This window comes from Zeugodacus cucurbitae, unplaced genomic scaffold (genome assembly GCF_028554725.1).
Source record: "Zeugodacus cucurbitae isolate PBARC_wt_2022May unplaced genomic scaffold, idZeuCucr1.2 ctg00000019.1, whole genome shotgun sequence".
NCBI lineage: Eukaryota > Metazoa > Arthropoda > Insecta > Diptera > Tephritidae > Zeugodacus > Zeugodacus cucurbitae.
Window position 1 is genome coordinate 74,897 of NW_026530832.1, and position 14,472 is coordinate 89,368.

At 36.2% G+C, this 14,472-nt stretch overlaps 1 protein-coding gene across 1 annotated transcript; it reads right to left on the reverse strand.

The window, feature by feature from the left end:
• Positions 1–3,045: 3,045 nt before the first annotated feature.
• LOC128923618 (glutamate dehydrogenase, mitochondrial-like) lies at positions 3,046–4,944 on the reverse strand. Its single transcript, XM_054235858.1, is given in 5 exon segments — positions 3,046–3,258; positions 3,312–3,728; positions 3,795–4,099; positions 4,161–4,448; positions 4,644–4,944. Coding segments are annotated over 5 exon segments (1,524 nt in total).
• Positions 4,945–14,472: the final 9,528 nt, after the last annotated feature.

Sequence of the window (14,472 nt, forward strand, 5' to 3'; positions counted from 1 at the left end):
ATCATTGCAGAGACCGAATTCATTGGCCACAATCTTAATGCCTGCCCCCGCAGTTTCCATAACTGTTTGTAGTCCTGCGTCTACAATATCCACCTCCTTCGTACAGTCTCTTATGAGCTTTAACTTTTTGTTTGGCTTGAACTTATCCTAAATAAATAAATTAAAAAAATTCATATTAACAAATTAACTTATTTGCACGGTGGTCAAAGTTCACTTACCTCGCACTCATTCATGGAGTTAAAGATCTCGTTGATTATGGCTTTCTCGCGTTTAACATTCATTTTGCCATAAGATACATGATTGATATTCTTTAAGTACTCAAAGTAGGATACCGTTACACCGCCAGCATTGCAAAACAAATCCGGTATAATGAGTACATTCTTTTTACGTAATATTTCATCGGCAGCTGGCGTCGAAGGACCATTAGCGCCTTCTAAAATCATCTTGGCTTGTACACTGTTAGCATTTTCGACAGTGAGAACCTTTTGCGTAGAGCAAGGCATTAGTATATCGCATTTTTCACCCAACAAACTGCCCTCTTTTTCGGTGGCTTTGGTATAGCCCTTGATTGATTTATTATTTTTTGCATAATACTCCATTAAGTCCTAAGTATATGAAGAAAATTAAAAAAATATTATCATGGAGATATTTATTTTCAATACGCCACATACCTTTGGATCAATGCCATTCTCATTTACTAGAGACACGTCAAATTCTTGAACACCGATCAGTTTGGCACCGGCTTCCACTACAAAAACGGATGCATGGCAACCGACATTGCCAAACCCTTGTACGATCACGGTTTTATCTTTCCAACCAGTCTTCCAGCCTAATAAATCCATCTAATCTTTATCCATAATAAAACATTCAGCCGCCTTAAATAGACCACGTCCCGTGGCGGCGGTGCGACCATTTATACCGCCTATTTCTACTGGCTTACCAGTCGTGATGGCCAATGCATCTACATCGTTATAGCCTAGAAGAACAATTTATTTGTCTATCAAGACGTTTTCTAATATTTCATAAAAAAAATTACCAAAAGTTTTAATATATTGATCCACCAACCAACTCATCTCGCGTTGGCTGGTATTCACATATGGTGCCGGTACATCTATACCCGGACCTATCATATTGCGACGTAATAGCTCCATTGTATAGCGACGCGTAATTGTTTGCAATTCTTGTGCAGTATACTTCTTCGGGTCGATACGTATGCCACCCTTGGAACCACCAAACGGTACATTCACGCAAGCCGTCTTAAACGCCATCAGATAAGCCAAAGCGCGTATCTCATCGGCGTCGACGTCCATGGCAAAACGTATGCCTACAAAAGAGGAACGGATATGATCAGTCAGTTATATATATCATGCTAGACATCAGCAGTTGAAGCATTGAAAAGGAAGAACATTTTCTTGAAACACACAACTACATGCATATATTCTAGAAAATTCGTTGAGAAATTTTTTGAATATACCAGCTTTTCTAGAAAAATAATAGCCAATAATATAATTGAACCCACCGCCTTTGAGTGGTAATCTGTGTCTAGTGTGGTGTGCGCGATAGCCGGTGATTAGCTCATAATTGCCATCACTTCTTATTATAGGGAAGGTAACTTCCAATAGATTTGTAGTGCAGCCCATCAATTTAAGCATGGCGGAAACACGTTGTTCACGCTGTTCCTTCTTCATGTAAGGATACTTTTCCAGCTCCTTTATCATCATCGGCTCCATTAGCTGAGCGGCCGAGTGATAATAATACTCAACCATGTGTGCAAATGGTGGGTCTTTGTCTTTATTGATTTTTTCCAAATGCTTGGGCATCACGTGCTTTTCACGCGTAGCCCCAAGTCCGGTCCAGTTTAAAACTGTCTTCGATAGTGAAGATCGTAAAAGTTTACCATTTAAAAGGAAGGACATATTGCCTTGCGATAATGCAATCCCAGTTATGATTTTTTTTTGTGTGTTTTTGTAAGAAATTTTTTGCACTCACTTTTTCGGCAATTATTTTGGTATCCGCTGATTTTGTTGTATATTGTATATATACAATTGTATTACGAATATATAAATATTCCACAATATTCAGTAAGAAAATATTTTTTGTTTATTTATTATTTGCGTCAGGTTTTTTTTTGTATTTATTATTGTATTGTATTGTATTTTGTATTGTATTGTATTGACTGTGTATGTTTTGCAGTTTTGATTTTTTCTGTTGAAAATATGTTAATGGTAATGTTTTTTTAATGTTAATTATTTTATTCTGGCAAAAATTTTGGATTTTGGGGATCGTAAAAAATGACGAATAATGCATAATAACCCCTACCCACTTACTACGCTATTTTTGGTGCATTTGGTGGATGGATTTTTGGTACCATTCACCACTTTTTTGGTGCATTTTGGTGCATGTGATGCATTGACGCGTGGTGAAAAACCGATTTTTTCACGGCGCGCAAATGGGGTTATACAGGTCGTATGAGTACCATATTACCAAAAACAGAAAAACAGATATAAGGGTACCAAAAACAGAGGTAAGTGGGTAGGGGTTTTGTTTTTTAATTGTAAAACTGTTGCTGTCAAGAAGCCATTTTGTTTGTGTTTGTGTAAAGAAATATTTATTTAAAAATTGAAGAAAAATATACAAAAGGATATTACACTTTGGATCTTATAAATATATAAATGTAAAATGTGTAAAAATAAACAATCGCCTAGCGACTTCAGACGCATTCTGCAATTATTGCTGAGAAATGCCCTCCAATTCTAATGCTCGGAAAATCTTCGAAATCGAGTAAATAAAGGCGGCGGTGCGTAAATCATTGCAGTGGTGAATGCCACCAAAATTGGCGTAGTAAGTGGGTAGGGGTTTTTTTTTTTTAATTGTTAAACTGTTGCTGTCAAGAAGCCATTCTGTTTGTGTTTTTGTAAAGAAATATTTATTTAAAAATTTAAGAAAAATATACAAAAGGATATTACACTTTGGATCTTATAAATATATAAATGTAAAATTTGTAAAAATAAATAATCGCCAAGCGACTTCAGACGCATTCTGTAATTATTGTTGAGAAATGCCCTCCATTTCTAAGGCTCGGAAAATCTTAGAAATCGAGTAAATAAAGGCAGCGGTGCGTAAATCATTGCAGAGACCGAATTCATTGGCCACAATCTTAATGCCTGCCCCCGCAGTTTCCATAACTGTTTGTAGTCCTGCGTCCACAATATCCGCCTCCTTCGTACAGTCTCTTATGAGCTTTAACTTTTTGTTTGGCTTGAACTTATCCTAAATAAATAAATTAAAAAAATTCATATTAATAAATTAACTTATTTGCACGGTGGTCAAAGTTCACTTACCTCGCACTCATTCATGGAGTTAAAGATCTCGTTGATTATGGCTTTCTCGCGTTTAACATTCATTTTGCCATAAGATACATGATTGATATTCTTTAAGTACTCAAAGTAGGATACCGTTACACCGCCAGCATTGCAAAACAAATCCGGTATAATGAGTACATTCTTTTTACGTAATATTTCATCGGCAGCTGGCGTCGAAGGACCATTAGCGCCTTCTAAAATCATCTTGGCTTGTACACTGTTAGCATTTTCGACAGTGAGAACCTTTTGCGTAGAGCAAGGCATTAGTATATCGCATTTTTCACCCAACAAACTGCCCTCTTTTTCGGTGGCTTTGGTATAGCCCTTGATTGATTTATTATTTTTTGCATAATACTCCATTAAGTCCTAAGTATATGAAGAAAATTAAAAAAATATTATCATGGAGATATTTATTTTCAATACGCCACATACCTTTGGATCTATGCCATTCTCATTTACTAGAGACACGTCAAATTCTTGAACACCGATCAGTTTGGCACCGGCTTCCACTACAAAAACGGATGCATGGGAACCGACATTGCCAAACCCTTGTACGATCACGGTTTTATCTTTCCAACCAGTCTTCCAGCCTAATAAATCCATCCAATCTTTATCCATAATAAAACATTCAGCCGCCTTAAATAGACCACGTCCCGTGGCGGCGGTGCGACCATTTATACCGCCTATTTCTACTGGCTTACCAGTCGTGATGGCCAATGCATCTACATCGTTATAGCCTAGAAGAACAATTTATTTGTCTATCAAGACGTTTTCTAATATTTCATAAAAAAAAATTACCAAAAGTTTTAATATATTGATCCACCAACCAACTCATCTCGCGTTGGCTGGTATTCACATCTGGTGCCGGTACATCTATACCCGGACCTATCATATTGCGACGTAATAGCTCCATTGTATAGCGACGCGTAATTGTTTGCAATTCTTGTGCAGTATACTTCTTCGGGTCGATACGTATGCCACCCTTGGAACCACCAAACGGTACATTCACGCAAGCCGTCTTAAACGCCATCAGATAAGCTAAAGCGCGTATCTCATCGGCGTCGACGTCCATGGCAAAACGTATGCCTACAAAAGAGGAACGGATATGATCAGTCAGTTATATATATCATGCTAGACATCAGCAGTTGAAGCATTGAAAAGGAAGAACATTTTCTTGAAACACACAACTACATGCATATATTCTAGAAAATTCGTTGAGAAATTTTTTGAATATACCAGCTTTTCTAGAAAAATAATAGCCAATAATATAATTGAACCCACCGCCTTTGAGTGGTAATCTGTGTCTAGTGTGGTGTGCGCGATAGCCGGTGATTAGCTCGTAATTGCCATCACTTCTTATTATAGGGAAGGTAACTTCCAATAGATTTGTAGTGCAGCCCATCAATTTAAGCATGGCGGAAACACGTTGTTCACGCTGTTCCTTCTTCATGTAAGGATACTTTTCCAGCTCCTTTATCATCATCGGCTCCATTAGCTGAGCGGCCGAGTGATAATAATACTCAACCATGTGTGCAAATGGTGGGTCTTTGTCTTTATTGATTTTTTCCAAATGCTTGGGCATCACGTGCTGTTCACGCGTAGCCCCAAGTCCGGTCCAGTTTAAAACTGTCTTCGATAGTGAAGATCGTAAAAGTTTACCATTTAAAAGGAAGGACATATTGCCTTGCGATAATGCAATCCCAGTTATGATTTTTTTTTGTGTGTTTTTGTAAGAAATTTTTTGCACTCACTTTTTCGGCAATTATTTTGGTATCCGCTGATTTTGTTGTATATTGTATATATACAATTGTATTACGAATATATAAATATTCCACAATATTCAGTAAGAAAATATTTTTTGTTTATTTATTATTTGCGTCAGGTTTTTTTTTGTAATTATTTTCTTCGAGAACAAATTCAAATCGCTCCGTTCAACACAACTGTTCTTATGAAAATCTCAATATCAACTGAACTGAGAAAAATAAATTTGACAATATTGACTGTTTATGTTTTGAAGTTTTGATTTTTTCTGTTGAAAATATGTTAATGTTAATGTTTTTTTAATGTTAATTATTTTATTCTGGCAAAAATTTTGGATTTTGGGGATCGTAAAAAATGCCGAATAATGCATAATAACCCCTACCCACTTACTACGCTATTTTTGGTGCATTTGGTGGATGGATTTTTGGTACCATTCACCACTTTTTTGGTGCATTTTGGTGCATTTGATGCATTGGCGCGTGGTGAAAAACCGATTTTTTCACGGCGCGCAAATGGGGTTATACAGGTCGTATGAGTACCATATTACCAAAAACAGAAAAACAGATATAAGGGTACCAAAAACAGAGGTAAGTGGGTAGGGGTTTTGTTTTTTAATTGTAAAACTGTTGCTGTCAAGAAGCCATTTTGTTTGTGTTTGTGTAAAGAAATATTTATTTAAAAATTGAAGAAAAATATACAAAAGGATATTACACTTTGGATCTTATAAATATATAAATGTAAAATGTGTAAAAATAAACAATCGCCTAGCGACTTCAGACGCATTCTGCAATTATTGCTGAGAAATGCCCTTCAATTCTAATGCTCGGAAAATCTTCGAAATCGAGTAAATAAAGGCGGCGGTGCGTAAATCATTGCAGTGGTGAATGCCACCAAAATTGGCGTAGTAAGTGGGTAGGGGGTTTTTTTAAATTGTTAAACTGTTGCTGTCAAGAAGCCATTTTGTTTGTGTTTGTGTAAAGAAATATTTATTTAAAAATTGAAGAAAAATATACAAAAGGATATTACACTTTGGATCTTATAAATATATAAATGTAAAATTTGTAAAAATAAATAATCGCCAAGCGACTTCAGACGCATTCTGTAATTATTGTTGAGAAATGCCCTCCATTTCTAAGGCTCGGAAAATCTTAGAAATCGAGTAAATAAAGGCAGCGGTGCGTAAATCATTGCAGAGACCGAATTCATTGGCCACAATCTTAATGCCTGCCCCCGCAGTTTCCATAACTGTTTGTAGTCCTGCGTCTACAATATCCGCCTCCTTCGTACAGTCTCTTATGAGCTTTAACTTTTTGTTTGGCTTGAACTTATCCTAAATAAATAAATTAAAAAAATTCATATTAACAAATTAACTTATTTGCACGGTGGTCAAAGTTCACTTACCTCGCACTCATTCATGGAGTTAAAGATCTCGTTGATTATGGCTTTCTCGCGTTTAACATTCATTTTGCCATAAGATACATGATTGATATTCTTTAAGTACTCAAAGTAGGATACCGTTACACCGCCAGCATTGCAAAACAAATCCGGTATAATGAGTACATTCTTTTTACGTAATATTTCATCGGCAGCTGGCGTCGAAGGACCATTAGCGCCTTCTAAAATCATCTTGGCTTGTACACTGTTAGCATTTTCGACAGTGAGAACCTTTTGCGTAGAGCAAGGCATTAGTATATCGCATTTTTCACCCAACAAACTGCCCTCTTTTTCGGTGGCTTTGGTATAGCCCTTGATTGATTTATTATTTTTTGCATAATACTCCATTAAGTCCTAAGTATATGAAGAAAATTAAAAAAATATTATCATGGAGATATTTATTTTCAATACGCCACATACCTTTGGATCAATGCCATTCTCATTTACTAGAGACACGTCAAATTCTTGAACACCGATCAGTTTGGCACCGGCTTCCACTACAAAAACGGATGCATGGGAACCGACATTGCCAAACCCTTGTACGATCACGGTTTTATCTTTCCAACCAGTCTTCCAGCCTAATAAATCCATCCAATCTTTATCCATAATAAAACATTCAGCCGCCTTAAATAGACCACGTCCCGTGGCGGCGGTGCGACCATTTAAACCGCCTATTTCTACTGGCTTACCAGTCGTGATGGCCAATGCATCTACATCGTTATAGCCTAGAAGAACAATTTATTTGTCTATCAAGACGTTTTCTAATATTTCATAAAAAAAAATTACCAAAAGTTTTAATATATTGATCCACCAACCAACTCATCTCGCGTTGGCTGGTATTCACATCTGGTGCCGGTACATCTATACCCGGACCTATCATATTGCGACGTAATAGCTCCATTGTATAGCGACGCGTAATTGTTTGCAATTCTTGTGCAGTATACTTCTTCGGGTCGATACGTATGCCACCCTTGGAACCACCAAACGGTACATTCACGCAAGCCGTCTTAAACGCCATCAGATAAGCCAAAGCGCGTATCTCATCGGCGTCGACGTCCATGGCAAAACGTATGCCTACAAAAGAGGAACGGATATTATCAGTCAGTTATATATATCATGCTAGACATCAGCAGTTGAAGCATTGAAAAGGAAGAACATTTTCTTGAAACACACAACTACATGCATATATTCTAGAAAATTCGTTGAGAAATTTTTTGAATATACCAGCTTTTCTAGAAAAATAATAGCCAATAATATAATTGAACCCACCGCCTTTGAGTGGTAATCTGTGTCTAGTGTGGTGTGCGCGATAGCCGGTGATTAGCTCGTAATTGCCATCACTTCTTATTATAGGGAAGGTAACTTCCAATAGATTTGTAGTGCAGCCCATCAATTTAAGCATGGCGGAAACACGTTGTTCACGCTGTTCCTTCTTCATGTAAGGATACTTTTCCAGCTCCTTTATCATCATCGGCTCCATTAGCTGAGCGGCCGAGTGATAATAATACTCAACCATGTGTGCAAATGGTGGGTCTTTGTCTTTATTGATTTTTTCCAAATGCTTGGGCATCACGTGCTTTTCACGCGTAGCTCCAAGTCCGGTCCAGTTTAAAACTGTCTTCGATAGTGAAGATCGTAAAAGTTTACCATTTAAAAGGAAGGACATATTGCCTTGCGATAATGCAATCCCAGTTATGATTTTTTTTGTGTGTTTTTGTAAGAAATTTTTTGCACTCACTTTTTCGGCAATTATTTTGGTATCCGCTGATTTTGTTGTATATTGTATATATACAATTGTATTACGAATATATAAATATTCCACAATATTCAGTAAGAAAATATTTTTTGTTTATTTATTATTTGCGTCAGGTTTTTTTTTGTAATTATTTTCTTCGAGAACAAATTCAAATCGCTCCGTTCAACACAACTGTTCTTATGAAAATCTCAATATCAACTGAACTGAGAAAAATAAATTTGACAATATTGACTGTTTATGTTTTGAAGTTTTGATTTTTTCTGTTGAAAATATGTTAATGTTAATGTTTTTTTAATGTTAATTATTTTATTCTGGCAAAAATTTTGGATTTTGGGGATCGTAAAAAATGACGAATAATGCATAATAACCCCTACCCACTTACTACGCTATTTTTGGTGCATTTGGTGGATGGATTTTTGGTACCATTCACCACTTTTTTGGTGCATTTTGGTGCATTTGATGCATTGGCGCGTGGTGAAAAACCGATTTTTTCACGGCGCGCAAATGGGGTTATACAGGTCGTATGAGTACCATATTACCAAAAACAGAAAAACAGATATAAGGGTACCAAAAACAGAGGTAAGTGGGTAGGGGTTTTGTTTTTTAATTGTAAAACTGTTGCTGTCAAGAAGCCATTTTGTTTGTGTTTGTGTAAAGAAATATTTATTTAAAAATTGAAGAAAAATATACAAAAGGATATTACACTTTGGATCTTATAAATATATAAATGTAAAATGTGTAAAAATAAACAATCGCCTAGCGACTTCAGACGCATTCTGCAATTATTGCTGAGAAATGCCCTCCAATTCTAATGCTCGGAAAATCTTCGAAATCGAGTAAATAAAGGCGGCGGTGCGTAAATCATTGCAGTGGTGAATGCCACCAAAATTGGCGTAGTAAGTGGGTAGGGGTTTTTTTTTTAATTGTTAAACTGTTGCTGTCAAGAAGCCATTCTGTTTGTGTTTTTGTAAAGAAATATTTATTTAAAAATTTAAGAAAAATATACAAAAGGATATTACACTTTGGATCTTATAAATATATAAATGTAAAATTTGTAAAAATAAATAATCGCCAAGCGACTTCAGACGCATTCTGTAATTATTGTTGAGAAATGCCCTCCATTTCTAAGGCTCGGAAAATCTTAGAAATCGAGTAAATAAAGGCAGCGGTGCGTAAATCATTGCAGAGACCGAATTCATTGGCCACAATCTTAATGCCTGCCCCCGCAGTTTCCATAACTGTTTGTAGTCCTGCGTCTACAATATCCGCCTCCTTCGTACAGTCTCTTATGAGCTTTAACTTTTTGTTTGGCTTGAACTTATCCTAAATAAATAAATTAAAAAAAATTCATATTAACAAATTAACTTATTTGCACGGTGGTCAAAGTTCACTTACCTCGCACTCATTCATGGAGTTAAAGATCTCGTTGATTATGGCTTTCTCGCGTTTAACATTCATTTTGCCATAAGATACATGATTGATATTCTTTAAGTACTCAAAGTAGGATACCGTTACACCGCCAGCATTGCAAAACAAATCCGGTATAATGAGTACATTCTTTTTACGTAATATTTCATCGGCAGCTGGCGTCGAAGGACCATTAGCGCCTTCTAAAATCATCTTGGCTTGTACACTGTTAGCATTTTCGACAGTGAGAACCTTTTGCGTAGAGCAAGGCATTAGTATATCGCATTTTTCACCCAACAAACTGCCCTCTTTTTCGGTGGCTTTGGTATAGCCCTTGATTGATTTATTATTTTTTGCATAATACTCCATTAAGTCCTAAGTATATGAAGAAAATTAAAAAAATATTATCATGGAGATATTTATTTTCAATACGCCACATACCTTTGGATCAATGCCATTCTCATTTACTAGAGACACGTCAAATTCTTGAACACCGATCAGTTTGGCACCGGCTTCCACTACAAAAACGGATGCATGGGAACCGACATACCAGCTTTTCTAGAAAAATAATAGCCAATAATATAATTGAACCCACCGCCTTTGAGTGGTAATCTGTGTCTAGTGTGGTGTGCGCGATAGCCGGTGATTAGCTCGTAATTGCCATCACTTCTTATTATAGGGAAGGTAACTTCCAATAGATTTGTAGTGCAGCCCATCAATTTAAGCATGGCGGAAACACGTTGTTCACGCTGTTCCTTCTTCATGTAAGGATACTTTTCCAGCTCCTTTATCATCATCGGCTCCATTAGCTGAGCGGCCGAGTGATAATAATACTCAACCATGTGTGCAAATGGTGGGTCTTTGTCTTTATTGATTTTTTCCAAATGCTTGGGCATCACGTGCTTTTCACGCGTAGCCCCAAGTCCGGTCCAGTTTAAAACTGTCTTCGATAGTGAAGATCGTAAAAGTTTACCATTTAAAAGGAAGGACATATTGCCTTGCGATAATGCAATCCCAGTTATGATTTTTTTTTGTGTGTTTTTGTAAGACATTTTTTGCACTCACTTTTTTGGCAATTATTTTGGTATCCGCTGATTTTGTTGTATATTGTATGTATATGTATACAATTGTATTACGAATATATAAATATTCCACAATATTCAGTAAGAAAATATTTTTTGTTTATTTATTATTTGCGTCAGGTTTTTTTTTGTAATTATATTCTTCGAGAACAAATTCAAATCGCTCCGTTCAACACAACTGTTCTTATGAAAATCTCAATATCAACTGAACTGAGAAAAATAAATTTGACAATATTGACTGTTTATGTTTTGAAGTTTTGATTTTTTCTGTTGAAAATATGTTAATGTTAATGTTTTTTTAATGTTAATTATTTTATTCTGGCAAAAATTTTGGATTTTGGGGATCGTAAAAAATGACGAATAATGCATAATAACCCCTACCCACTTACTACGCTATTTTTGGTGCATTTGGTGGATGGATTTTTGGTACCATTCACCACTTTTTTGGTGCATTTTGGTGCATTTGATGCATTGACGCGTGGTGAAAAACCGATTTTTTCACGGCGCGCAAATGGGGTTATACAGGTCGGTACAGGTACCATATTACCAAAAACAGAAAAACAGATATAAGGGTACCAAAAACAGAGGTAAGTGGGTAGGGGTTTTGTTTTTTAATTGTAAAACTGTTGCTGTCAAGAAGCCATTTTGTTTGTGTTTGTGTAAAGAAATATTTATTTAAAAATTGAAGAAAAATATACAAAAGGATATTACACTTTGGATCTTATAAATATATAAATGTAAAATGTGTAAAAATAAACAATCGCCTAGCGACTTCAGACGCATTCTGCAATTATTGCTGAGAAATGCCCTCCAATTCTAATGCTCGGAAAATCTTCGAAATCGAGTAAATAAAGGCGGCGGTGCGTAAATCATTGCAGTGGTGAATGCCACCAAAATTGGCGTAGTAAGTGGGTAGGGGTTTTTTTTTTTAATTGTTAAACTGTTGCTGTCAAGAAGCCATTCTGTTTGTGTTTTTGTAAAGAAATATTTATTTAAAAATTTAAGAAAAATATACAAAAGGATATTACACTTTGGATCTTATAAATATATAAATGTAAAATTTGTAAAAATAAATAATCGCCAAGCGACTTCAGACGCATTCTGTAATTATTGTTGAGAAATGCCCTCCATTTCTAAGGCTCGGAAAATCTTAGAAATCGAGTAAATAAAGGCAGCGGTGCGTAAATCATTGCAGAGACCGAATTCATTGGCCACAATCTTAATGCCTGCCCCCGCAGTTTCCATAACTGTTTGTAGTCCTGCGTCTACAATATCCGCCTCCTTCGTACAGTCTCTTATGAGCTTTAACTTTTTGTTTGGCTTGAACTTATCCTAAATAAATAAATTAAAAAAATTCATATTAACAAATTAACTTATTTGCACGGTGGTCAAAGTTCACTTACCTCGCACTCATTCATGGAGTTAAAGATCTCGTTGATTATGGCTTTCTCGCGTTTAACATTCATTTTGCCATAAGATACATGATTGATATTCTTTAAGTACTCAAAGTAGGATACCGTTACACCGCCAGCATTGCAAAACAAATCCGGTATAATGAGTACATTCTTTTTACGTAATATTTCATCGGCAGCTGGCGTCGAAGGACCATTAGCGCCTTCTAAAATCATCTTGGCTTGTACACTGTTAGCATTTTCGACAGTGAGAACCTTTTGCGTAGAGCAAGGCATTAGTATATCGCATTTTTCACCCAACAAACTGCCCTCTTTTTCGGTGGCTTTGGTATAGCCCTTGATTGATTTATTATTTTTTGCATAATACTCCATTAAGTCCTAAGTATATGAAGAAAATTAAAAAAATATTATCATGGAGATATTTATTTTTAATACGCCACATACCTTTGGATCAATGCCATTCTCATTTACTAGAGACACGTCAAATTCTTGAACACCGATCAGTTTGGCACCGGCTTCCACTACAAAAACGGATGCATGGGAACCGACATTGCCAAACCCTTGTACGATCACGGTTTTATCTTTCCAACCAGTCTTCCAGCCTAATAAATCCATCCAATCTTTATCCATAATAAAACATTCAGCCGCCTTAAATAGACCACGTCCCGTGGCGGCGGTGCGACCATTTATACCGCCTATTTCTACTGGCTTACCAGTCGTGATGGCCAATGCATCTACATCGTTATAGCCTAGAAGAACAATTTATTTGTCTATCAAGACGTTTTCTAATATTTCATAAAAAAAAATTACCAAAATTTTTAATATATTGATCCACCAACCAACTCATCTCGCGTTGGCTGGTATTCACATCTGGTGCCGGTACATCTATACCCGGACCTATCATATTGCGACGTAATAGCTCCATTGTATAGCGACGCGTAATTGTTTGCAATTCTTGTGCAGTATACTTCTTCGGGTCGATACGTATGCCACCCTTGGAACCACCAAACGGTACATTCACGCAAGCCGTCTTAAACGCCATCAGATAAGCCAAAGCGCGTATCTCATCGGCGTCGACGTCCATGGCAAAACGTATGCCTACAAAAGAGGAACGGATATTATCAGTCAGTTATATATATCATGCTAGACATCAGCAGTTGAAGCATTGAAAAGGAAGAACATTTTCTTGAAACACACAACTACATGCATATATTCTAGAAAATTCGTTGAGAAATTTTTTGAATATACCAGCTTTTCTAGAAAAATAATAGCCAATAATATAATTGAACCCACCGCCTTTGAGTGGTAATCTGTGTCTAGTGTGGTGTGCGCGATAGCCGGTGATTAGCTCGTAATTGCCATCACTTCTTATTATAGGGAAGGTAACTTCCAATAGATTTGTAGTGCAGCCCATCAATTTAAGCATGGCGGAAACACGTTGTTCACGCTGTTCCTTCTTCATGTAAGGATACTTTTCCAGCTCCTTTATCATCATCGGCTCCATTAGCTGAGCGGCCGAGTGATAATAATACTCAACCATGTGTGCAAATGGTGGGTCTTTGTCTTTATTGATTTTTTCCAAATGCTTGGGCATCACGTGCTTTTCACGCGTAGCTCCAAGTCCGGTCCAGTTTAAAACTGTCTTCGATAGTGAAGATCGTAAAAGTTTACCATTTAAAAGGAAGGACATATTGCCTTGCGATAATGCAATCCCAGTTATGATTTTTTTTGTGTGTTTTTGTAAGAAATTTTTTGCACTCACTTTTTCGGCAATTATTTTGGTATCCGCTGATTTTGTTGTATATTGTATATATACAATTGTATTACGAATATATAAATATTCCACAATATTCAGTAAGAAAATATTTTTTGTTTATTTATTATTTGCGTCAGGTTTTTTTTTGTAATTATTTTCTTCGAGAACAAATTCAAATCGCTCCGTTCAACACAACTGTTCTTATGAAAATCTCAATATCAACTGAACTGAGAAAAATAAATTTGACAATATTGACTGTTTATGTTTTGAAGTTTTGATTTTTTCTGTTGAAAATATGTTAATGTTAATGTTTTTTTAATGTTAATTATTTTATTCTGGCAAAAATTTTGGATTTTGGGGATCGTAAAAAATGACGAATAATGCATAATAACCCCTACCCACTTACTACGCTATTTTTGGTGCATTTGGTGGATGGATTTTTGGTACCATTCACCACTTTTTTGGTGCATTTTGGTGCATTTGATGCATTGGCGCGTGGTGA